This window comes from Megalopta genalis, chromosome 3 (assembly GCF_051020955.1).
Source record: "Megalopta genalis isolate 19385.01 chromosome 3, iyMegGena1_principal, whole genome shotgun sequence".
Taxonomy (NCBI): domain Eukaryota; kingdom Metazoa; phylum Arthropoda; class Insecta; order Hymenoptera; family Halictidae; genus Megalopta; species Megalopta genalis.
Genome location: NC_135015.1, coordinates 28,793,597 through 28,818,309, shown reverse-complemented (window position 1 = coordinate 28,818,309; position 24,713 = coordinate 28,793,597). Strand labels below are relative to the sequence as shown.

Genomic DNA, 24,713 nt, shown 5'->3' with positions numbered 1-24,713 from the left:
TAATTACACGGTGGTATCTTCGGAAACAAAAAGCCCCGGCTGGTGCAGCCGCGACGGCGGTGCACCGCCGCACGGTCGGGCCGGGTCGGGCCGGAGTCATCTCTTCCGGTTGCAGCTGCGAGTAGAAACATTCGATTACGGTCGGCCAAGCGGAAAACGCGTTTCGGCCGCACACGTGCAACAGTTCGACGGTATGCACTGCTGGCCGGGAATCGATACCGCCGACATGCCCGCTTTCTAATATGCAAGTACAATACCTGCATGGTTGAGACGGGATAGTCAGCTGCCGGTCGCAATTTGCTTCCGCGTTTCCGCGCCGTCGGCGGACAATGAGCCCCGGGACGTAATGTTCTTAGTTCATGGAACGTTGCGTTTACCGACCGCGTCTATTTAATCATCCTCCGCTATCCGTGGACGATGTCAAATCGAACCGAATTCTTTTTCTTTCTATTTTCTGCCGCGAGAGAAACGTTTCCCGCGTGTCCCCCTTCGCTTATCATAGCTTGGTTGGAGTCAGTGAGATCTCCTTCGAGCGATTTTGGATTTCAGAATTGTTCATCTGGACACTTCGATGAGGCGGATATTTCCGTAGATTGTCTCAGGACTATCGTTAAACAAGGGGAGCGATGATTTCCGAGAGGTGATTCGAAGTATAGTGTATTCTCTCAAATACAGTAAATTCTCTCCAATTGTCGCTTAGGTTGTGTACGTAAATGGACAATTTGGGAAGAGGAGATACGATTATTCGAGCCTCGCGGCTGGTTTTTATCGTCGCTGATAATTATTGGCGATTATAAAAATGAGCTGAGAGGTTCGAATAATCGTATCTCCTCGTTCCAAATTGTCCATTTTTGTTTACAAGCTGAGGGACAATTGTGGAGAATTTACTGTGGTCTCTAAGCTTGGAATTGAAAATGGGAAAACTTGGGAAGACTAGACATGATTCTGGCGGATCACTTTTATAGTTGTCGAGATCTCGTGAGAGAGAGAGAGAGAGAGAGAGAGAGAGAGCGAGCTTGAGCGAGCGAGATCAAGAGAGCGAGAGAGAGGGCGAGAGAGTTTGAGAGAGCGAGATCAAGAGAGAGGGAGAGAGAGAGAGAGAGCTTGAGATTGCGAGATCAAGAGAGAGAAAAAGACAGAGAGCTTGAGAGAGCAAGATCGAGAGAGAGAGAGAGAGAGAGAGAGAGAGAGAGAGAGAGCTTGCGAGAGCAAGATCGAGAGAGCGAGAGAGTTTGAGAAAGCAAGATCGAGAGAGAGAGAGAGAGAGAGCTTAAGTGAACGAGATCAAGAGAGAGAGAGAGAGAGAGAGCGAGTGAGAGCGAGCGCGAGCGAGGGAAAGAGAGAGAAAGAGAGAGAGAGAGAGCACGAAAATCGTAGCAGTTGACAAACTTAAAAGTCAGCGAAGTGGTATATGTTAATACAAATGCACAATAATGCTAGAATAAAAATTAACTTTTCTTATCCCTTTGCATTCGAAGCCATTTTAATTCTAAATCCAAAATAACTTCCTCCGATCTATATAGTATTTCTATTTTATACGACTTATTGCATTTTATACACATGAAATTGATCCTTGTGAATAGTACAACAATTACGCTTTTAACACTTTGTTGAAAAAATGTAAACAAGTTATGCCAGTGTAAACATTATTGTGATACACGATGCAACAATTTTTAGTGCTGTCTCAGAGTCACATAGGCGTAGGTGTAACGCACATGGGCGTAGGAATGACGCACATGGGCGTAGAAATAACAAAGGGAAGACGCGAGCAGACCTCTGACAGGGGCTATATTTGGGAGAATTTATTGCAACATTTTCCTCGGCGAAAATTTTCGTTGACGCTAAGCCTACCCCGGTCAAAATGATCGGCGCGGCTAAGTAATACCACCCCCGGCAGAGTACTCGGAATTTGTCAGGAAACAATGACGTATCGCTCCTGTCTGCCAGCAATAGGAAAAACGAGCCGGAACCCTCGTCTGTATTCCCAGCGCGGTTTAGCCAGCGCGCCGACTCGATCGGGCGTCTCGAGGTTTCCTGACAGATGAATATGCTTCGAACGGCTGAAGGGTGTTTCATTCTGCCTACGCGTTTCCACGGAGACCCACGGAGTCTTGGATCTAACTGCCGAGGCTCGGCTCGAGGGATAGGCGAAAGGAGACGGAACGAGAGAGAGAGAGAGAGAGAGAGAGAGAGAGAGAGAGAGAGAGAGAAAGGCGAACGCGTAGGAAAACGCCACGCGTACCGTTCGAGATCGCTCCCCCGGGGATTCTTCTCTGAACCGATCCTAAAGCCCCGCTCGTTTCATTCGCGGAGCACCGCGGATCTTTTTGCGCGGCACAATCGAGGGACTAATGGATATTTGAACGCGTTGCTGATCGCGCTCGAGCTGATCCCTTGAACGGCTGCTTTTTTTCGGGGAAATTCGCTGGATGGAGGCGCGGCTCGTCGGGAATTCTGGGTCGGATCTTTGGCCAGTTCGATATCGCAAGAGGCCCGCGATAGCCTCGTAAATGATGCGCTGTGAATGATGGAAGAGCGAGAGGGAAGAAAGCGAAGAGCGCTTCGTCCTGGTCCCGCTGGAGGACTCATCGGTAGGGTTGTTATCCAATGGGGCCTACGGTAGACGAGGGAATATCGGAAGGACGGTTAAGGACGGTATACAGGGCGATTCACGAAACTGTGTAACGAGTTACAGTAATTTCTCCCGGAAATGCCAAATTTCGGGTTACTGTGAATTTCCCTGTGCTAGTGCTACGCCTATGTTATTTATTGCTACGTCGATGCTAAGGGTCAATGGTGTCGGTCAAGCGTGTGATGAGGCACGCGACGCGAATTTTCAAAGGACTACACAAAATGATCTGTTTTGGTGTGAGTCAAGTAAGAAAAATCGCAGAGCTTTGAATTGCCTTCGAAGAGAGAATTGCCTCCAGAGAGTGAAATCAAGAGAGAGGAAGAGAGAGAGAGAGCTTGAGAGAGCAAGATCAAGAGAGAAAGTGCGATAGAGAGCAAAATCAAGAGAACGAGAGAGAGAGAGAGAATTTGAGAGGCACAGTTATGCTAAAATATATATTCAATGCAGTCTTCAGACTAAACTACTGGTCTCAACCACTCAAAACCGCAGAAATTATTTTAATCTTAAAGCCTGGGAAAGATCTTGGTTACGTCTCCTCTCACGGAATTATAAGCCTACCGCCAGTTACAGTAATGTCTCCCTAACTGACGCCCAGATTGTGCACAAAAATCGACAATTTGGGAAGAGGAGATACGATTATTTAAGTATTGCGGCTCGTTTTTATAGTCACCGATTGTCAATGACTATAAAAACGAACCGCGAGGCTCGAACAATCGTGTCTCCTCACCCCAAATTGTCCATTTTTGTTTATGAGCTGAGGGACAATTGTAGAGAATTTACTGTGGCCTCTAAGCTTGGAATTGAAAATGGACAATTTGGGAAGACCAGACATGATTCTGCGAGCCTGGCGGATCACTTTTATAGTTGTCGAGATCTCGTGAGAGAGAAAGGGAGAGAGAGAGAAAGAAAGAGGGAGCGAGAGCTTGAGAGAGGAAAAGAGAGAGAGAGATTGAGAAAGCGAGATTAAGAGAGAGAGCTTGAGAGAGGAAAAGAGAGAGAGAGTTTGAGAAAGCGAGATTAAGAGAGAGAGCTTGAGAGAGGAAAAGAGAGAGAGAGATTGAGAAAGCGAGATTAAGAGAGAGAGCTTGAGAAAGTGAGAGAGCGAGCAAGAGAGAGCGAGAGAAAGAGCAAGAGAGATCGAGAGAGAGAGAGAGAGAGCTTGAGAGTGCTTTAGAGAGCAAGAAAGAGAGAGAGAGGGAGTGAGAGAGAGAGGGTGAGAGAGAGACCCTAACTGACGCTCAGATTGTGCACAAAAATAGACAATTTGGGAAGAGGAGATACGATTATTTAAGCGTTCTGGCTCGTTTTTATAGTTACCGGTTGTCAATGACTATAAAATCGAACAATCGTGTCTCCTCACCCCAAATTGTCCATTCTTGCGCACAATCTGAGCGTCAATTAGGGAGACATTACCGTATCCGCCGCGCTCGTTTCACCGAACGCTGTAACTTTGATCTCGCGCGTATATCGGCGCCACGGTTTCTGCTGGGATCGCGGAAACGACGGCCGGGAAGCGTCGGATCCAATGAATAAGAAACCAGGCAACCCTACCGGCGTTGCCGGCGGAAAATCGTAAATCGACGCGAGTAATTTCGCCGGGGTTGTCGCCGGCGCTACAACGATTTCATAAATTCGCTCGTAGAGCCTGATGAAACGGGACTTGGAACTGTTCGGGCGAACTCGTTGTTCCTCATTCGGCTCGCGGCTAAGTCTTTATCAGGGCGACGCCTCCGGCCCCCCTCCCCCCGATATTCTAAGCCGAAAGTTGCGCCCCGCGCGGCTGCGAAACGACGGACCGGGCCGATTCGATGTAATCTAGCCGGGTTTTGCGGAGCCGGGGTGCGCGCGGCTTCGCCGGTATTTCGGCGACAGGGACATCAGCGATCATAAAGATCCGCGCGCCGCAAGTTTGCCCGATGGCCGCGGAATCTGACAGGCAAATGGATTGACCACTTTCGTAAACTTCCGCTCGTACATCAACGGCTCGCGTGAAAAGGTGGTCCAAAGAGGCGCGACGGAACTTTGCCGCGGGTGGCCGCGGAAGAAGGGGGCGGGGACAGGGAAATGTCTACAACTCACCCCCATGTAGCAGACGAACTCGTCGTTGCATATGGTCTTGTTAGGTTTGCTGATGGATGGCGGACACTGGGGACCGCGGCCGTCGCAGAAGCTCGCGTCTCTGCACCCGTTGTCGTCCCGGCACTTATCGCCGTTGCGCAGAGTGCAGCCCGATGTACAGCAGGGACCCTGAAACAGGATGAGAACAACACAGTGTTTGGTAATAAATGTCGTCGATTCGCGTACGATAAGGCAGTGCGGGAATTTTTCCCTAATTCGCGCTCGGGTTGAGCACAAATGTGGACAGTTTGGGAAGAGGAGATAAGATTGCAATAATTTCTCCCTAATTTGTGCTTAGATTGCGCATAAAAATGGATAATTTGAGAAGAAGAGTTACGATTGCAGTAATTTTTCTCTAATTCGCGCTTAGATTGCGCATAAAAATGGACAATTTGGGAAAGGGAGATACGATTACAGTAATTTCTCCCGAATTCGCGCTTAGATTGCGCAAAGAAGTGGACAATTTCGGAAGAAGAGATACGATTACAGTAATTTCTCCCGAATTCGCGCTTAGATTGCGCACAAAAATGGACAATTTCGGAAGGAGAGACACGATTGCAGTAATTTCTCCCTAATTCGCTTTTAGACTGCGCACAAAAATAGACAATTTGGGAAGAGAAGATACGATTATTCAAATCTTGCGGCTCGTTTCTATAGTTACCGATTGTCAACAACAAAATTGTTCATTTCCTTGCGCAATCTGAGATTACTGAGATTACTCTATTTTGTGTTACGACGAGTATACTCGTCGCGCGTAAAAAGTAGCGTCCATTGGCTATTTAAATTATAATTTTAGTGAAAACAAAAACGTATTCTCAAATTCCAAGATGTTTAGAATATTTTGAGGCCGATCCTATACGCGAAGGTGTTTACATTGTTATAAAAATAAGATTAGGAAAGAATCACGATGTCGATGTTCAACGTTCAAAGTGCCATTACGTATCGTCCTTGCTTCGCCGAATACCACTCTACAGCAGCAATTTGAATGTTAAGTGAACAAGTGAATATTAGTAATAAAATTGACAATTTTATCAAATAAAACCGTCTTTTCGATTCAATATTTCAACAGCGACGCTTGCTCTGCGTTCGAGGAGTATACTCGTCGCTCGATTCTCGCGACACGTATAGGCGCGCGCTCTGAAAAGAAGGCGCCGCAGCTAACTGGTCAAAATGTTACCCGATAATTGAGTTCCGATGCCGGTGAATAAATCACCGGACCACCGAACGCGATATTAACGCGTACAGGCTGGTAACATTTAAAACGGGGAGCATTTCAATATCTTCGTGATCGTTGGTCGCGCGAAGAAATTCCAGAGGATAAAGGTCGCTCGCCGTCTCTCGAGGGGCTGTTAATTCATCGGCGAATGAAATTCATCGTTTTACATTATTATTCCGTTCGATTCATCACCGTTAGCCGAATAAACGGCGCGCGATAATTATGAATATTTTCCGATCGTTTGTACGCGATAGCTAATCGCAATTTTATAAACCGCAGATTCTCTCGTCGACACCGCGCCTTTGTCCGGCCGAAAATTCGTGATTTATGGATCCTTTGACGCCATATGTGCCGCCGCCGCAACGCCGTTGTTTTTCCAAACCGGCCCCGATTCAGCGACTTCGGTTATCGGCACCCCTTTGTCGCCCCGCTAATTTATTTCGCCACGTGTCGATGATAATGCTTTTTGCCGGAACGCGTCCCCGTTGTTCTCCGCGGTATTGTGCGGACGAGATGCGAGCAATATTCCCGATTTTTCAGATGATTTGGTGGACCAAACAATGGGCTACATTGTTGCCACGGATATTCGAGAAGCTAGGACCGAAAACACGCGTCTTCCATTCGTGGTTTTCGGACTTCGGCGTGTTTCCCTTGCTACATTTTTCTGTGTACAACGTGTCCCAAAAATGTCTCGCAATCCGGAAATGGCGGGTTCCTCGGATCATTTGAAGCAGCTTCTTCCTTTACAAAAATTTTCTGCGAGGCACCGTTAACGAGTTATTAACGAAAAACAGTGACCAATAAGAATCGAGTACGGCTGACGCGAGGCGGCCCAGCCAATCAGCGCACGAAGACCAGTTCCGCTCATTGGCTCGGTTGCCTCGCGCCAGCCGAGCTCGCCTCTCATTGGTCACTGTTTTTCGTTAATAACTCGTTAATGGTGCCTCGGAGAACATTTTTGTAAAGGAAGAAGTTGCTTCAAACGACCCGAGGAACCCGCCACTTTCGGATTGCGAGACATTTTTGGGACACCCTGTATATTTACTTCCGTTTTGTCGACTCCTGCTGTTCCGCACCGCTACGTTCCCGGTTACTTTTTATGTTTTCCAAACTATCAGTTTTTTCTAACAGCGTCGCTTCGTTCCCTCTTTAATAAATAGTTCGATTCGCGCCTCTTCCAGCTTGATTTTCAGCTCCTCACCATTTCCTTTTTACTTCCTCATTTAAACTTGGCTCCTCACTTTCCGATTTCGTACGGTTCTTTCCTTTTCTCAGTTTCCCAACCGTTTCTTCCGTCCATAAAATTTTCCTGTCTTTCGTTTACGTCGATTTTTTTCCCGTTTTTAATTACGGAGTTTCTCCACCGGTCTCTATTTTCGCGGTTTTTAATTGGTTTTCCCACTGTTATCGATCCTTCGCCGCCGACTCGCCAATTCTTCCAGTTATATAGCCTAAATTTAATTCTGTTTCGGAACACATTTTTTATACCCGCAAACACGCTCTTTTTATATCATATATTATTGGATTGGCAGGAAAGTAATTTCGGTATTTCAATGCGAAATGAAACTCAATTTTTTCTATACGAGAAATGAACAATAATCGGTTAAATATTTTCCATTGTGTGGAAAAAAATCTTCAGAACGAAATTAAGGAAAAGATTATCTAAATTAATTAAAAAACTATCATTTGTAAACGAAACTGCATGGAATTTGTTTCTATGGTAACCTAAATGTGTCAATTACCAAAGCTGACAAAATTACAACCTTAACAAAAGAATGACAACGCAAGCATAATGCTATCTATTAATGCAAACCGAAATTATTTTCTTGCCAACTCGATAATAAAATTATGATATTTTGTGTCTCAAGTATCCCCGCCATTTTCTTTCGCTCTTGCCATTCTTGAAAATTCCTTCTCTTTTGAGAATTTTCGTCGTGAATTATTCGATCGTTTAACGTTGTTAAAAAATTATAACCTTGACAAAAGAATTACAACGCAAGCATAATGCTATCTATTAGTGCAAACCGAAATTATTTCCTTGCCAACTCGATAATAAAATTATGATATTTTGTGTCTCAAGTATCCCCGCCATTTTCTTTCGCTCTTGCCATTCTTGAAAATTCCATCTCTTTTGAGAATTTTCGTCGTGAATTATTCGATCGTTTAACGTTGTTAAAAAATTATAACCTTGACAAAACAATGACAACGCAAGCATAATGCTATCTATTAGTGCAAAACAAAATTATTTTCTTGCCAACTCAATAATAAAATTATGATATTTTGTGTTTCAAATATCCCCACAATTTTCTTTCGCTCTCTCGCCGTTCTTGAAAATTCCTTCTCTTTTGAGAATTTTCGTCGTGAATTATTCGATCGTTTAACGTTGTTAAAAAATTATAACCTTGACAAAAGAATTACAACGCAAGCATAATGCTATCTATTAGTGCAAAACGAAATTATTTTCTTGCCAACTCGATAACAAAATTATGATATTTTGTGTTTCAAGTATGCCCGCCATTTTCTTTCGCTCGCTGTTCTTGAAAATTTTCATCGTGAATTATTCGACCGTTCAACGTTGTTACCATCTCGGCTATTTAATAATAATTTCCGAGCTAATATCTGCCAGTAATAGTTCAGTATACCTGCAAAATAAATCAGCAAACACTCCTGTTTCGTACGGTCCCGTGTTCGGCGAAGCTCGCAACTATTACCTTAACCAGCGATGCATGTTGTGCGGTAGTTTGAACAAATAAACTGATTGCAGTTGATCGGGGAACCGATATTAATTAATGCGTAAGCTGAGTACCTTCGAGCCAGGTAACTCGCTAGCATATTTGCATACGTCTCGAGGCAAAAACACCGGAAACACACGGTTCTGCTACATTTTAGCACTGTATGCTCGATCAATCGCCTCACTTTCCCACAATAAAATCCAATGAAATCGCAACACCGGCTAATATATCCGCTTATCAGTTCGATTCTTTATTTACCTTTAATTCCACAAATTACTTCGCTTCCTATTCAGCTTCCAAAACCCAACAAAAATGATCGAAGGCGATGTTTCACCGATTCGCTCGTCGGAAACGGAAAAAGCATTTAAGCTCTCGTTAAATACTCGAATTTTTATTCGATGCGCTCGAAATCATATTTTTCGATTTTTCAGACGTTAGCGTCGGCTTTTCTGTTTTGTTCCGATTATGTGAATTATTAGGGGTGCGCGGGAATTTCGGGCACTTGACCCGAGGCTCGGGCACCTGAAGAAAATAGCCTCATTTCTCGCTTGTGCAATAATTTTAGGACGCCCTGTAGAATGTACAATACATTTCTGGATTTATAAAATTATAATATTTTAATAATAATATAATATAATAATAAAATAATAATAATAAAATATAAATAATAATATAATTTAATAATTATAATATTTCTTGGTAAACACTTCCCAATCCGCTTTTAGGATTTCGGGCTCCGAAAAATTCTCGATTTCAAGAGCACCTCCCGAGCACCCACAAGTTTCGGGCCCAGGCCCGAACCCGAAGAAAACACCCGACTCGATTTGAACCCGAAATCTCGGCACCCGGTCCACGTCGATGAATTATATAAATTATGTTATTATATATAATTATATTATATTATTACATATTAAGTAAACCGAAAAGTAATCAAAATCTTCTCTGTTGTTGGCGAAAAACATTTATTTATTAAAGAAATCCTACATTTTAATCGACAAAATAATTTCCATCATTTTTTAATAACACCTTTTGCCAGCGTATGGGCAGTTGTTCGATTCCTTTTTTTAAAAAAGTCCTTCGATTCTACATTGAAAAACTTTTCCAAGCGCGTTTTCGCTTCTTCTAGTGAATAAGGTTATGTTCGCCAGATCTCGCGGCGTCGGATTACCACCTTTTTCAGATCGTTAGAGCATACATTAAGAGGTAAAAACTTCAACAACGTCGAAGAAGTGAAAACGCGCTTGGAAAAGTTTTTCAATGCAAAATCGAAGGGCTTTTTTAAAAAAAGGAATCGAACAACTGCCTATACGCTGGCAGAAAGGTGTTAAAAAATGATGGAAATTATTTTAAAGATTAAAATGTAGGATTTCTTTAATAAATAAATATTTTTCGCCAACAAAAAGAAATTTTGATCACGTTTCGGTTTACCTAATATTATATAATTATTATTATATTATGTATATTATATTATATTATATATTATTATATATTAATATTATATTATAATTACTATATAGCAATTATTATTATATTATATATATAATATAAATATATAATGATAATAAAAATAATAATAAATAATATTATTCTATTATATATATTATATATATAATAATATTATATAATATTATTATATTACATATAGTATAATATAAATGTATAATAATAATAATAATAATAATAATAATAATAATATAATATTATTATATTATATATATTATTATATATTATTATATATCAATATTATATTATAATTATTATACAGCAATGCTATCTATTATTATATTATATTATTAAATTATAACTGCTATCACGAAGACACGAAATGAAGCCACATTCTGGACAAAGGAGCCTTTGCGATGCAGACGACTCTGTAACCCTTTCAGAACGCAAGAATTCACGATCTCATCGAAGCGAATCAATTTTCCTTCGCGTTCGTAGATCGTTTCGGGTCCGGCTGCTAGGCCGCCGATCCCCCGTGAATATTTACCGTGTCGCGGTGGGTCGCTCGCACAAAAAGAAGCCCGGAAGTTCGCCGAAGTCATCCGTAGAGAACCGGTTCGTCGAAGGAAACACGGGGCGGCGGGGGCGCAGGTCACAAACAGACTGCGAAACCGCGATTTCACGCTCGAGTGGAAACGTGTCGGTGGATTTTTCTTTGGGTCGGGCGTCTCGCGTGGCCGACGAGGATCAGCCGGGACCGTTTCCCCGACGCGGCGAACGGTTCTCCGCGGACGATCAAAGGAAAATTAACGGATTCTAATGGAAATCGGAGCGGCGCGAGTTCGCCCGGCAACGATTCGCAAATCGCCGTTATAACATCCCGATGCCGATGCCGAATCTTTCCCTCGGGGCGACGCGACGCGGCCGCTGGGAATTTTCTCGGCTGACGAGTTCCGGTCTCCGCGGGGAGGAACGACTTATCAGCCGGACGGCATCTTGTCTCGAACAAGGCTCCACTTGCTCTTCCGCGAGGTCGATAATTTTCGATTTAATTAAATCGGCCGACGAGCGTCCCGCGGGAGAAACCGAGAGAAAGGAACACCTGGGGGACGGGGGGAGGGGCGAAAGTCGGGAGAAAGTGCGAGACGGAGGGAGGAGGGCGACGGACGTTTAAGCGAATCGAATGATTTTCGCTTAACGTGCAGATAAGGACGATCCACGGTTTGAATATCTGATCGAAGGATACCCGTGGGACCGACAGCCGATGCTCGGAAAATAAGGTTCCCCGGTCTGATGCGTTTTCCGGTTCAACGAATTGGCACGGAAAGCAGCGGAAGGAATTCGATGCTGATGCAAGTGGATGTATTCTCGGCCCGCGCATATATCAGAGAATAAATAACCCGATGGAAAAGTGCATTCGCTTCATGGGAATATTACTGGCCGGGAAATCCGGACCTTGGCTTTTCATCGGGGCCCCACTCTCTCTCTGACCTTTCGATTCGTTCTAGCGGGACGTTCTAGCGAGATTTTGTAGCGATCTTCTCCGGCTCTCTGTTACCTTCGTCACTTTCTTCGCCGATGCCAACGCGTAGGAATCTCTTTCGTCTCCGTTTCGTTTCCGTTGTACAGCGACGCCCGTTGACGCTATGCCGTCCGCAGATCTTAGATACGATTCTATTGTTTGACGCCGGCATAATAGCTTGGAAATTTCAGATTTAAAAAAGAATTTAGAAAATGATGGTAATATAAATTCCTAAAATTAAGATATGTCATCCAAGAATTTTCGTACTTAATTCTCAGTTAAATAAGCACAATGCTATAGTTAGTTTGCTGCCTTTTAACACCGAAGAAATATAGTTCAAATGTTATTTCAGTTTCTTTTAAATGGCACCAAAGTGCTACCACCGGCATACAACAGATAGTTTTTGCATGGCACCAGCGTGGTGCCACCGGACTACATAGTGTTAATATTCGGACGCTTTTCAAGACGTTTTTTAGGACTGGACGAAATGACCGGAATTTTTGTTAGATGATAGAGCGAGCTGTCTAGTAGACTTTAACTAGAATGCTTTTTGTTTTAAATTTTGCTACTGCTTAAAATGATGGGAGATAATAAAAGGCTCCCGTTTTTTAACTTTCTTGTCTGAGCTTACGACGGAAATTTAAACAATGTGTTTCGTAGATCTTGGTAAGTTACGTAAGTGTTAAAAATTTCAACGAAATCATATAAGTTACAAGTCATATATGCTACAAATTGATTTTTATCGTTTCAATATAAATCCTAAATTTTCGAATTTCAAAATCATACAAATTTAAAATTACTTCATCAACTTATAATAACAATTGCATTCAATCAACTTAATTCAATAGTATTTACCCCTAATCACCTTTTCAAATTTGTAGACTTTACCCTACTACACAAGTCACAAATTAATTTTTATCTTCTAAATTTAAACCCTAAAGTTTTAAATTTCAAGACCTAACAAATTTAAAATTACCTTATAAAATATGGTGTAAAAATAAAAAGAAATAAACATTTTATCCAATCATATATACGATAATTAACAATTACACACACTGTATCAAATTTTAGTCAAAATATCAAACGACCAAAGCGTCGAGTCGAGTAAAAAAGCTGCTCCGCACAGAACCCGTTAACGTCGACTGCGTTGCCCGACGCTAAAAAGAGAAGACGCGAGGCTATTTATTAGCGTGATACCTGCGAGGCAGCTTCGCGCACTGACCACGTCAAATATTAATACGGTACTTCCGTTCCAATCTCCTTTGCGATGCAAATGGTTTAACGCCGGGGTGCCCTTAGGCTTCCCAGCGATCGTGAAACAGTCTGGACCTAATCGCGCGCGGGAAATTTCAATGTAAATGCGGAAGTTCGGAAAATCGAGGCGTCGCGGACACGACGACGGTTCGACGATCCGGCCAGCGATCGATCCTCGGACAATGATTTTGCATAATGTCAGAGTTTCGGCGTGGTCGGGGCCGAATGGTCCGCCGATGATTATCGGTATCCGAGAGGGGGCATTCTTCATGGCGCGCTCAGTGCTTTTCAATCAATGGACGATAAGGCTTATCTCTCAGCCGGGGTCCAAGCCTGCAATTCCGGGAAGATTTAACGGCCGCCTTAATGCCCCGACCGTCGGGACAACCCCCTTTACCTTTATTTAGCTCGTGTCAGGCTCGCGTTATTCTTAATTGGAAACGATAAGACGTATCGCCGGGGTGCGCCGTGGCCAGCTTGCAATTTTGAGAAGATTGAAGCGTGCACCGGCGCGCGGTCGCAATTCGAACCGCTTCAGAAATCTCCTTCGAGGATCGCTTCATCGACCCGTTCGTTTAACCCGGCCGGTGTCTACCTAATCGTCCAGTCTGTTAATTTGCGGCGATAAAGCTTATCAAGGGCCCCATAACTCACGCGAAATTCCTCCGTGAGTCCGTGCCACGCTCTCTCTCCCTCTCCCTCTCTCTCTCTCTCTCTCTTTCTCTCTCGCAGTTAACGATCGTCGCCAAATTTCGGCGAGCCGAACCGTCAGACGCGGGTCCCGAAGCCGAAAATTGAAACGTCGTCGACGCCTTTGCCCTCGAAAAACGAACGTCGCCGGCAAATTACAGCGGCTGATTAAACCCGCTGCCAGCTACGTAGATCGAACGGCGCCACGGCTCCGGTAATTACCAACCTGTCGATGTCTATGCAATTTCCGCGTCTCAAAAGTGAATTTCCGCTGATCGACTAGAATCTGCTCGGAGCGTTGATTATCATCAGTCGTCGTGAACGACGATTGTCCACCGGTGCCAATACTTTATTCGAAGCGATTCTTTGGATGTTGATTTTGTGAAAAGGACCGACGCGCATCGATCGGAAACATTGAGAATAGGGCTGGAATTTCGTGCGTTGTTATTAGCGGACGCGGATCAGCTTCGGCCGGCTCGCGTGTAATATAATACGCTCAGATTGCGCATAGAACTGGACAATTTGGGAGGAGGTGATACGATTATTCGAGCCTTGCAGCTCGGTTTTATAGTTGTTGATAATTCGTGACTATAAAAACGAACCGCAAGGATTGAATAATCGTATCTCCTTTTCTCAAATTGTGTCATTTTTGTGGACAAACTGAGCGTCAATTAGAGAGACATTACTGTACAGTAAATTCTCCCTAATTGACGCTGGGATTGTGCACAAAAATGGATAATTAGGGAAGAGGAGATACGATTATTCGAGTCTTGCATAACTTTGATATAACCTTGACAATTCGTAACTATAAAAACGAACCGCGAGGCTCGAATAATCGTATCTCCTATTCCCAAATTGTGTCATTTTTGTGGACAATCCGAGCGTCAATTAGAGAGACATTACTCTATTGAGTTGGCAAGAAAGTAATTTCGGTTTGCATCAGTAGATAATGTTATGCTTGCATTGTCATTCTATTGTTAAGGTTGTAACTTTTCTTTGTCTTCAGCATTGGTAGTTGACACATTTAGGTTACTAGAGAAACAAATTCCGTCTAGTTTTGTTTGCAACTGATAGTTTGCTGTCAACTTTAACATGGAGTACAAAAATGAATGTTTTCGACACATTTTACGGTAATGTCTCCCTAATTGATGCTCAGAGATTGTGCACAAAAATAGATAATTTGGGGTGAGGAGATACGATTATTCGAGCCTCGCGGTTAGTTTTTATAATTATCGATTGTCAACAATTATAAAAACGAGCCACAAGGCTCGAATAATCGTATCTCCTCTTCCCAAATTGTCTATTTTCATGCACAATTTGGGCGACAATTACGGAGACATTACTGTACTTTTCTAGTTTCATAGAGGCAAGAAAGCGGCTGAGACTCGCAAAGAGATATGCGAAGTTCATCGCGTCGATTGTTTAACAAAACGCGCGTGTCAGAATTGCTTCAACAAATTTCGTTCCGAAGATTTTTCACTTGAAGATGACCGAACGTTCTGGTCGACCTTCTGAAGTTGACGATGACAAAATCAAAGCCATAATTGAATCGATTCGTCATAGAACTGTACGAGAGATTGCAAAAAGGTTAAATGCATCGCACACAACAATTGAATATCGCATAAGATGTCTTGGACTTGTTAAGAAGCTCGATGTTTGGATTCCGCGTGAATCGAAAGAAATTCGCTTAACACAAGGAATCGGTATTTGCGATACGCGATTTAAACGTAACGCAATCGACTCTTTTTTGAAACGAATTATCACCGGTGATGAAAAATGGATCGTTTACGATAACATTAAGCGAAAAAGGTCATGGTCCCAGCGCGATGAACCAGCATGAACCATATCGAAAGCTGAATTGCATCGGAAAAAGATCATGCTGTCAATTTGGTGGGACTATAAAGGTGTTGTATATTTTGAGCTGCTTCCAAGCAACCGAACGATCAACTCTGATGTTCACTGCCAACAACTTATGATATTGGAGGGAGCAATCTAAGTGAAAAGGCCAGAATTGGCAAATCGCGAGGGAATCGCGTTCCACCACGACAATGCGAGACCTTGCACATCTTCAGCAACACGTACAAAATTATTGAAACTTGATTTTGAAATGATGTCGCTCCTCCATATAGCCTCGACCTTGCACCATCGGATTATCATTCATTTCGAAGTTTACGAAACGTTTTAAATAGTAAAAATTTCACTAACGATGACCTCGAATCGCACTTGATCGAGTTTTTCACTGATAAGAACCAGAAGTTTGACGAGCGCGGAATCACGAAGTTACCAGGAAGATGGCGAAAGGTCATCGAACAGACTGGAAAATATTTGACTGATTAAAGTTAATTCCTTGTATAGAAAAAGAATTGAGTTTTATTCCGCATTGAAATATCGAAATTACTTTCCTGCCAACTCAATAAAAGAAACCGGTCGCAGAGCCTTACGGCAGCGAATCCCGGCCGGCTCGCGTCTTTCGGGCGTAATAACACGGCCTGAAACGAATCAATTTATCGAATTTCAATAGCTGCGAGGGGAGGGAATAAGTTGCTGCTCGCACAGGCGGAGAACGCCGAGCGACAATGCCCGTGGAATCGCGGAAGTCCGTCCTCCTCTGCCGAGTAATTGTCTGCTTGGATGTAGCGAAAGGACGCGCCGCGCCGCGGCTAACGAACCGAGGAATTATTCGAATCGCTCCGGATGGAATTAGACCGGAGACCGGCAGTCGAACGGGAATATTTCGGCCCTCGACAGCTTCCACGGGCCCTTTGATATTCCGTGGGGGGTTGGGGAGAGACGATCCGTCTCTCCCTCTGTCCCGCTCGGATCAGCCCCGCCGACTCCCCGGGACCTTTGCCCGGCGGATTCTTGGAGAACAGCCTTGCGCAATCGGCTAAAACAATTGATTCCCCGAGAGTTATTTAACTCGACGGTAAGTGCGTCCTTTGTGCCGCGTCGCCGGAAAATTTCGTTAGAAAATTCGCGTAATTAACGAAGTTACGTCGGCGGGCTCAAACGCGGAAGATTGTTGCTGAAACAGCGAAAACAACTCCGGCCCGGCTGGAAACCTCGCTCACGTTTGCAAACGCGAATTCTTCGTCTATCGGATCGTCGACAGGGACGCGTGGCATCGTTTCATCGAATTATTGTGATCTGACGAACGAGAAACGCTTCCGGACAAATCGCAGCCCGTTCCCGCGGGAGGGCGGCGAAACTGCCGCGACCCGGCGTTACTTTCGCGAATGTGGACCGAGCGATACAAAAACTCATGAAAAAACAACGCCGCTTTGAATTTTCAATTTCGGATGAATATAAATGACGACACGTTGCGCGCCGATGAGGCAGGCGTTTCACGCCCCGGCGGGGCGCGGTGCGACGCGGCGCGGCGCGGCGTATCGAGCAAATATTATTTTTACTTTCGGCCATGAATATCGTTCCCGGTCAAACAAAAATTCCCGTTTGTTACGTCGCCGCGGGCCGGCCTGAAACTTTCAGGGGAATCGATCGCGCGCGGTTTCCCGGCGAAGGAAAAAGATCGAAGGATCGCCTCGCGCGCGTTTCAGGACGCCGCGCGCGCGCTTTACCACCTAATCGCGCGAATATTCGAGAGAAAAGGAACGACGCGTCGACGATGGGGAACGCGATCCGACGGTCCAATCAAGTGTTATCGGGCCGCAGCCACGCCGAACGATACCGTCTCGATCATTTTAACGGCCACGGCGATGCGATCCGAGCCGTCTTCGAAGATCCGATCCCTCGGCTTCGAGCGGTAATGCGACTTCCACCGATAAAGCGAATCCCCCGCGTTCTATTTTCAAAGCACGGGGCCCGCGCAAACACGTACCCAGCGCCGCCTTATATCTGCGTTTCAATCGTGACACCTATAGGTGCTTCATTTCCCTCCAGAACACCCTTCGCCCGACCCGGCAATCCCTTATCCTTAATGCCGTCAGGGAAGAATGCGACACCCTGGGGGATATCGGCGAGCTGACGCCCACCCGTTCGCCACCCACACCTATTCCGCGTGTCTAGCGTTGCTCGACACACCTTTCTATTGTCCTGCAGGAAGAACGGCGACGAGAAAGCGACGCCAACCGTCTTGGAAAGTATTCTGGCTTCCCGGGCTGTCGATTAATTAATTAGTCCACGAGCGCCGCAACTTTCGTCTCGCGGCGCGCCGCGAGCCGCAGTCGAATGAGCTTGAACTTTTTCGTTTTTTAACCCTTTCGATACTACGGGCCACTATGGTGGCCTTCCATAAGTTGCAACCGAGGTACTTCGGGCCACTATAGTGGCCCTCCATAAGATGCCACTGAGGTACTACGGGTCACTATAGTGGCCCTCCATAAGATGCCACCGAGGTACCACGGGCCACTATAGTAGCCCTCCATAAGATGCCACCGAGGTACCACGGGCCACTATAGTGGCCCTCCATAAGATGCCACTGAGGTACCACGGGCCACTATAGTGGCCCTCCATAAGATGCCACTGAGGCACCACAGGCCATTATAGTGGCCCCCCATAAGATGCCACCGAGGTACCACGGGCCACTATAGTGGCCCTTCATAAGATGCCACCGAGGTACCACGGGCCACTACAGTGGCCCTCCATAAGATGCCACCGAGGTACCACGGGCCACTATAGTGGCCCTCCATAAGATGCCACCGAGGTACCACGGGCCACTATAGTGGCCCTCCATAAGATGCCACCGAGGTACCACGGGCCACTATAGTGGCCCTCCATAAGTTCGATCGTTTGTAGCGAATAAAGTCAGTGCTTATTGCAGAAAGATAGTTTTTACCTTATTTTTCTCTCAACAATGGATAAATAGATATGCCTTATTTTTTACAATTTTCTTTAACTTCATTTGGATTAACCCTTTTGCTACGGGCGGGTTTTCCGCTGCGGTACCTCCGCAACGATCGGCGTCTTGTAGCGTGCAGTGACGTCGCAGCGCGCCGTTCAGCAGAAGTACCGCGGCGGAAAATCCGCCCGTAGCGAAAGAGTTAAAGAGCTCGGACGTCCGATATCCGCTGCGGACTCATGCCGGTGCTTATTTTCCGCGGAGCGCGATGCATTCTTTGCACGGACGCGCCGGCCATTTTTTCACGCGTTTTACGAACCCGAGGCGGATGTCGCGCGGATGAAAATTCGAACGCGTCCTCCGATCTCGCGCGCGTCTCGTGGAAATTAAAGTAAAATACGCGTGCCGGTTCCATGCTTCCCCCCCCCCCCCCACGATTCCCGCGTCGCATAAAAACCGCGGACGAAGTATCGCGCGCTAAAATTTCTGCGAGCAGGGAAATAACCTTTTTCCGAATCTTCCGGCGAGATCAAATTAGTATCCGGCCGGGCGAGCAACGGCGGCACTTGAATAATAAACATAGTTCACGGGACTGGGGGAGGGGGGAGGTTTGCTTTCGGGGTTCAAGCCCTGGACGCGATTTTCGTTCTCAAGGGACGCGGTCGCGAAAGAAAGGGGATGGTAATTCCTTGCGTAACGTCCGGTCGCACGCGAAAGAGAAAGTTTTCTTTCGGGCAAATGGCCGACGTAATTTGCGAGTCTCTTGTTCGATGAAGATATTTTTAAGTTGGTATTGCGCAGAATAACTCGATAATGTAACATAAATAATGTGAATATAGTATAATATATAATCAATAATATAATATAAATAATATAAATGTAATATAATATAACTTAATAATCTAATATAAATAATGTAAATATATTACAATATAATTCAATAATATAATATAAATAATATAAATATAATACAATATAATTCAATAATATAACATAAATAATATAAATATAATACAATATAATCAATAATATAACATAAATAATATAAATATAATCCAATATAACTCAATAATATAATATAAATAATATAAATATAATATTGTATAATATAACTCAATAATATAATATAAATGATATAAATATAATACAATATAATTCAATAATATAATATAAATAATATAAATATAATACAATATAATCAATAATATAACATAAATAATATAAATATAATCCAATATAACTCAATAATATAATATAAATAATATAATACAATATAACTCAATAATATAATATAAATAATATAAATATAATATTGTATAATATAACTCAATAATATAATATAAATAATGTAAATATAATACAATATAATTCAATAACACAATATAAATAATATAAATGTAATATAGTGTAGTCAATAATATAACATAATAATATAATAGAAATTGAATGACAAGTCGGACTCGTGAAAGTACGACAAGTGGTTAAATCCAAACAGCAATACGTCAGTTTTATTTTGCGATTACTCAAACCGCCTGCACACTCACGTTTCTCTGAAAACAAATCCTAATCCTTCGGGTTAATGCGAAACGGTACGAAATTACCGCGAGGGTAATGTTTCCTCTCCTAGGAATCACAATCGTCGACGGCACGCGCCGAAATACGACGTCGCCGCGTTCTCCTCGCCTCGTCCCGAACGTTGTCGCCTCTAGCTCGTAACAGGCTGCGAAGACCGTTCGTAATCGCGCGAACGTTCCATAAGAAATTTGTCGCGTCTCCGGCCGAAGGTCTGGCGTCGAGTTATCGGCCAGCTGAATCGTTCTAATGGCGGTAACACCCGGAAACTTGGAGTTCACCGTCCTCGGCCGGTTCTCGAAATAATACACACCTATCCGTGCGCGGCGCGGCGCGGCGAGGAAAGGCGAGGCTGCAAGCTTCACGCCTGCGTCTCCCCGCGAGCGCCCTTCACATCCCAGGGACCCGTCGTTTCCTCTCGCGCCGACTATTTGTCTTTCTTCTTGTTCCATCCCCCGGTGTTTTCTTTCGCTCCTCGCAAGCTGCTCGCTTTTCCGTCCTTTTTCTCTCCGTCCCGCTCTTTCGCTCGTCAGACACAGAGCAGAACGAAGCGGAGCGGAGCGGAGCGCAACTCGCGTCTCCCCACAACGCTCCCTCTCCCCAATTTTTTCTCGCCGTGGATCCTCGTTTCGCTAAATGTCCACAGCTTCCTCTCGATCCTGCCTCTCACCCCCTTTCCTCGCCCTCGGCCACTTGTTTATTGCCCCACGCGTTTCTTTCGAGCGGGTTCCGAGGGGCGCGCGGCGACCAGACACGGCTCTCGAAAGCGGTCGCTCATTCGTCTACGTCGCGGCGTTCGTTTCACCGGGTCTACGTGTTTTGCATCCGGCGCTTTTCTTCCGCGATGCACACCTAATGCATCGACTCCCTCGGTTTCCGCGTTTTTTCCCCTCCCGCCGTTAACGCCGCCGCGTCTATCGGTCTTGCTCGCGATCGTTGCCCGCCGCCGCCGGTTTTCCGCCGTTTCTTCTCGGCCGCCGCGGCGGCTTTCTTTCGTCGTACGACCAACGACCATAACGCGACGGAAGAAGTAACCGAGCGGGGCTTCGAAAGCCGTCGGCCGGGTTTCCCTGCCGCGCGTCGGATTTTCGGGTAATCGGATCGGCGGCGGCCGCCGATTCGCGGCAAATTGCTCGGCCGATTGGCCGCGCGCGTCGCCGCGAAAACGCTCTCGTAATTGCAGCCTCCATTGAACGTCCGCGGCGCATAATTAGGGGAGCGCCGCGCGGAAAGGGGGACGGGATTGTGGCGATTGTAACCGCGGCGGGAACAATGCCGCTGTAATTCTTCCGCCGCGATGGAAAAACTCGTTTAACAAGCGTTCCCGGCCGGGAGCTCGCCAATTTCCCGCGGAAAAGGGCATCGCCGTCGTCAAACGGCTCGAAACGCTGACTGCGGAGCGAACCGGCGCGGCCGGCCGGCAAAAAATCGCCGGCGCCGAGGATGGATTTTCGAAAGGAACGAGCGAACAGTCGCCGTGCGGCTCCCGCTGCACGGCTACGATTTAACGAGATTAATTGTTTTTAGCCGGCCTCGGGAGAGTTTCCCCATTCGCGCCTCTGTCCGGGGCCATCGCCTCGATTCCGATTTGATTAATTAGTTCCCGTTTTACGGGCGGAACGGCTGCGAGAGGCTGGAACACGCGGCCCCGAGACTACTAACATTGGAAATTAAACTCGCCCCTGCCGCACCTCTCTCCTCCCTCGCGTCTCTCCGCGACCCTCGCCGCCAATTCTCTCGGCCCGTTTGTTCTGCCACGTCGTCGCTAACACCGATAACACCGCGTATCTGGAAACTAGCTTTCGCTCGCCGCGGCGTCGCCGCGAACACACCTGGAAACTAATTCGAGACTTCGAGCCATCTCCGCGGCCGTCCGTGACCAAGAAGTTCCCCCCCGACCGACAAGAATCGTACGTGTGCGAGATTGCTTACAGTCCATAATGCTGTCTCTCCCAGTGTTCCGTTCCTCCACGGAATTCTCGTTCCGCGTCCGTCCGACTTTCTTCGGGGCGAATTACTTTTCTGTTCAATTTTTAAAGTAGCTCGATTTACGGCCAGTTCCCTTCGGCTTAGCGAGACGATATTCATAGTACTTCAACGAACGGCATGTAATCGATAAAAAGTCACGTTCGTTGTGTTGTTTAATTTCGTAGAGCCGCAGCCTTCTTTCTCGCGGTCTTTTAGATTTGCGATCTCTCGGAGCCGTCTTCTTTCCGGCAATAAAGTAATTTCTGCACTTTCGAGTACTGCACGCCTCATCGGCGGCACGTTTTCGGTTTATAGCAGGCTCGCCAGCTCGCGCCGCTTCGGTCAACCGCTCGGGATTTCTCGCTGCCTGCGGCACTGCGCGCCACGTCACTTTTTTACTTCCTTTTCCATCGCGTTACTGGTCAATCGGTTTCTAGTTCTCCGTCTTCGAAAAGTTGAAAAACTCGAAACCAATTCAACTCCGCTCTGTCTCCTTCGGACACTCTAGTCTGCTTCGATCTCCTCTATTCTGCTTCGACAACCTCGCTGTCCCCTGCAAACGGTCGCGCTAATCTGCTTCGATGTCTCTAGTCGGCTTCGATCTCTCTAGTTTGCTTCAATCTCTTTGTTTCCTTCAAACACGCTAGTCTGCTTCAATTGTTATTTTGCTTCAACAATCCGCTAGTCTGCTTCAGTCGGTCCCACTGTCTCTTTCAAACAGTCGCGCTATCTGCTTCAATCTAGTTCCGAAACGCAGTTAGTCTGCTTCAGTCGACTCTAGTCGATTCCAGCTCACGCTAGACTTCTAGTCAAGTCTAGTCAAGTCTTTCGTAGTCTTTCAACCTTAGACCATCGAACTGAGCCTAGTTTAAAGTGCTCCAACTTCAGTCTTCAAGGTTAAGACTCGCCAAAGCTTCTCTCTATTTCTGCTTCAACCGGTCTCTAGTCTTCTCCGAGTTAGTCTCTATTCTGCTTCAACCGGTGGTTCTGTCTGCTCCAAACACTCTAGTCTGCGTTAACTTCTCTCTTCTGCTTCGACTCTGTCTCTTTCAAGCTATTCTCCTTCAAACAGTCGCGCTATCTGCTTCAATCTAGTTCCGAATCGCGGTCAGTCTGCTTCAGTCGACTCTAGTCGACTCCAGCTCACGCTAGTCTTCGAGTCAACTGTCTGTCGCAGTCTTTCAACCTTAGACCATCGAGTTGAGACTAGTTTATAATGCTCCAAATTTAGTCTTCAAGGTTAAGGCTCAGCAAAACTTCTCTCTATTTCTGCTTCAACCGGTCTCTAGTTTCCTCCGAGCTAGTCTCTATTTTGCTTCAACCGGTGGCTCTGTCTCCTCTAAACACTCTAGTCTGCGTCAACTTCTCTATTCTGCTTCGACTCTGTCTCCTTCAAACTACTCTTCTTCAAACGGTCGAGTTGTCTGCTTCAATCTAGTTCCGAATCGCAATGAGTCTGCTTCAGTCGACTCTAGTCGACTCCAGCTCACTCTAGTCTTTTAGTCAACCGTCTGTGGTAGTCTTTCAACCTTAGACCATCGAACCGAATCTAGTTTATAGTGCACCAAATTCAGTCTTCAAGGTTAAGACTCGCGAAAACAGCTGTTTCTCTTTAATTGAACGAACAGCGGTACCAATCAATTCCGTCGCTTAGCGTCATCGGTCTTACAACCCGTGAGATTTTTAGAATCGCGGAATATTGGTATCGGGTGCACACACGTGACACCCTACACCTAGGAAACCAAGGCTCGCTGCTTGCTTGTCGGCGAAAGTGCTCGTTCCGCATTTATGCTCGCGGCGAGCCCAGCGTCATTCATGCCCAGAAATTGAACCCGTTCCAGGTGTTTCACATAGTCTTGACCGTTCCGCTCGTGGCTTTCGCCCCCTTTTTTCTCCGCGGCCGTTTTCCAGGTCGTTACCCTGCGCCATTTCTCTCGCGCGCGCTCCGATTCTTCCAACCGTTTTCCTGCCCGGTGTTTAACTCTGTTTAGCGTCAACAATCCGGCCGGGTCCGTCCACACTGGCTTTTTCGTTGTTTATTCGGAATTTTGCTTAGAACATTTCTCAGGGGTTCGCAGCTTTCTTAACCCTTTCATAGGCACTGGGAATTAAGCTTTTTCCATACACTTTCAGTACGCATATTTGAGCACCAAGCTCAAATATTTCCATCGTTGAAATGTGCTGCTATCTTGAAAGTTCATATTGCGTCTATGACAGGGTTAACACTAGATTTTCGGAACCTGTAAAAATGACGGGTCACTAATTTTTTCATTTACAATTATTCGTGTCGTAAAGATACATTTATGAGTTATTTATTCAACGTATGCGTCAGTTGTGACAAATATTACAATAACGCTCGTTAAAAATCAGAACAAATGTCTTATTGTTACTTTTATAAATTAATATAAAACAGCTGTTTTTTGTGCTCCGTAAATCTAGTGTTAAGGGCATTCCAAAATTTCTCTTCTCAAATTTATCTCGAGAATTGTTTCTTTCTCGCAGGATTTTTCCCAAGGTTTCCTTCAAATATTGTCAAACTTTCTTGACGCTGAAGAGGTCGACTCTTTTTTCCGGAATTTTTCCAGAATTCCATTTTCTTAGGAAACTTTTCCCTTACTTGGTTCGAACTTCGCTAATTTTTCGACTGTGCAATTATTTTTGCATGTCCCCAGCACCGATCACAAGTGGGAACTCCTAAGAACAGTACCTCACCAAGGATTTTTCGGGTTCAAATCGGGCCGGGCATTTTCTTTGGGTTTGGACCAGAC

At 45.3% G+C, this 24,713-nt stretch overlaps 1 protein-coding gene across 1 annotated transcript in view; it reads right to left on the bottom strand.

Annotated features, from left to right (window-relative positions):
• Nucleotides 1-24,713, bottom strand: part of LOC117222094 (disintegrin and metalloproteinase domain-containing protein 10) — a 438,103-nt gene that overhangs the window by 13,674 nt on the left and 399,716 nt on the right. Inside the window, exon 13 of the mRNA XM_033473591.2 lies at nt 4,712-4,879. Within this exon, the coding sequence (XP_033329482.2) occupies nt 4,712-4,879 (168 nt within the window). The remainder of the gene's footprint in view (nt 1-4,711; nt 4,880-24,713) is intronic.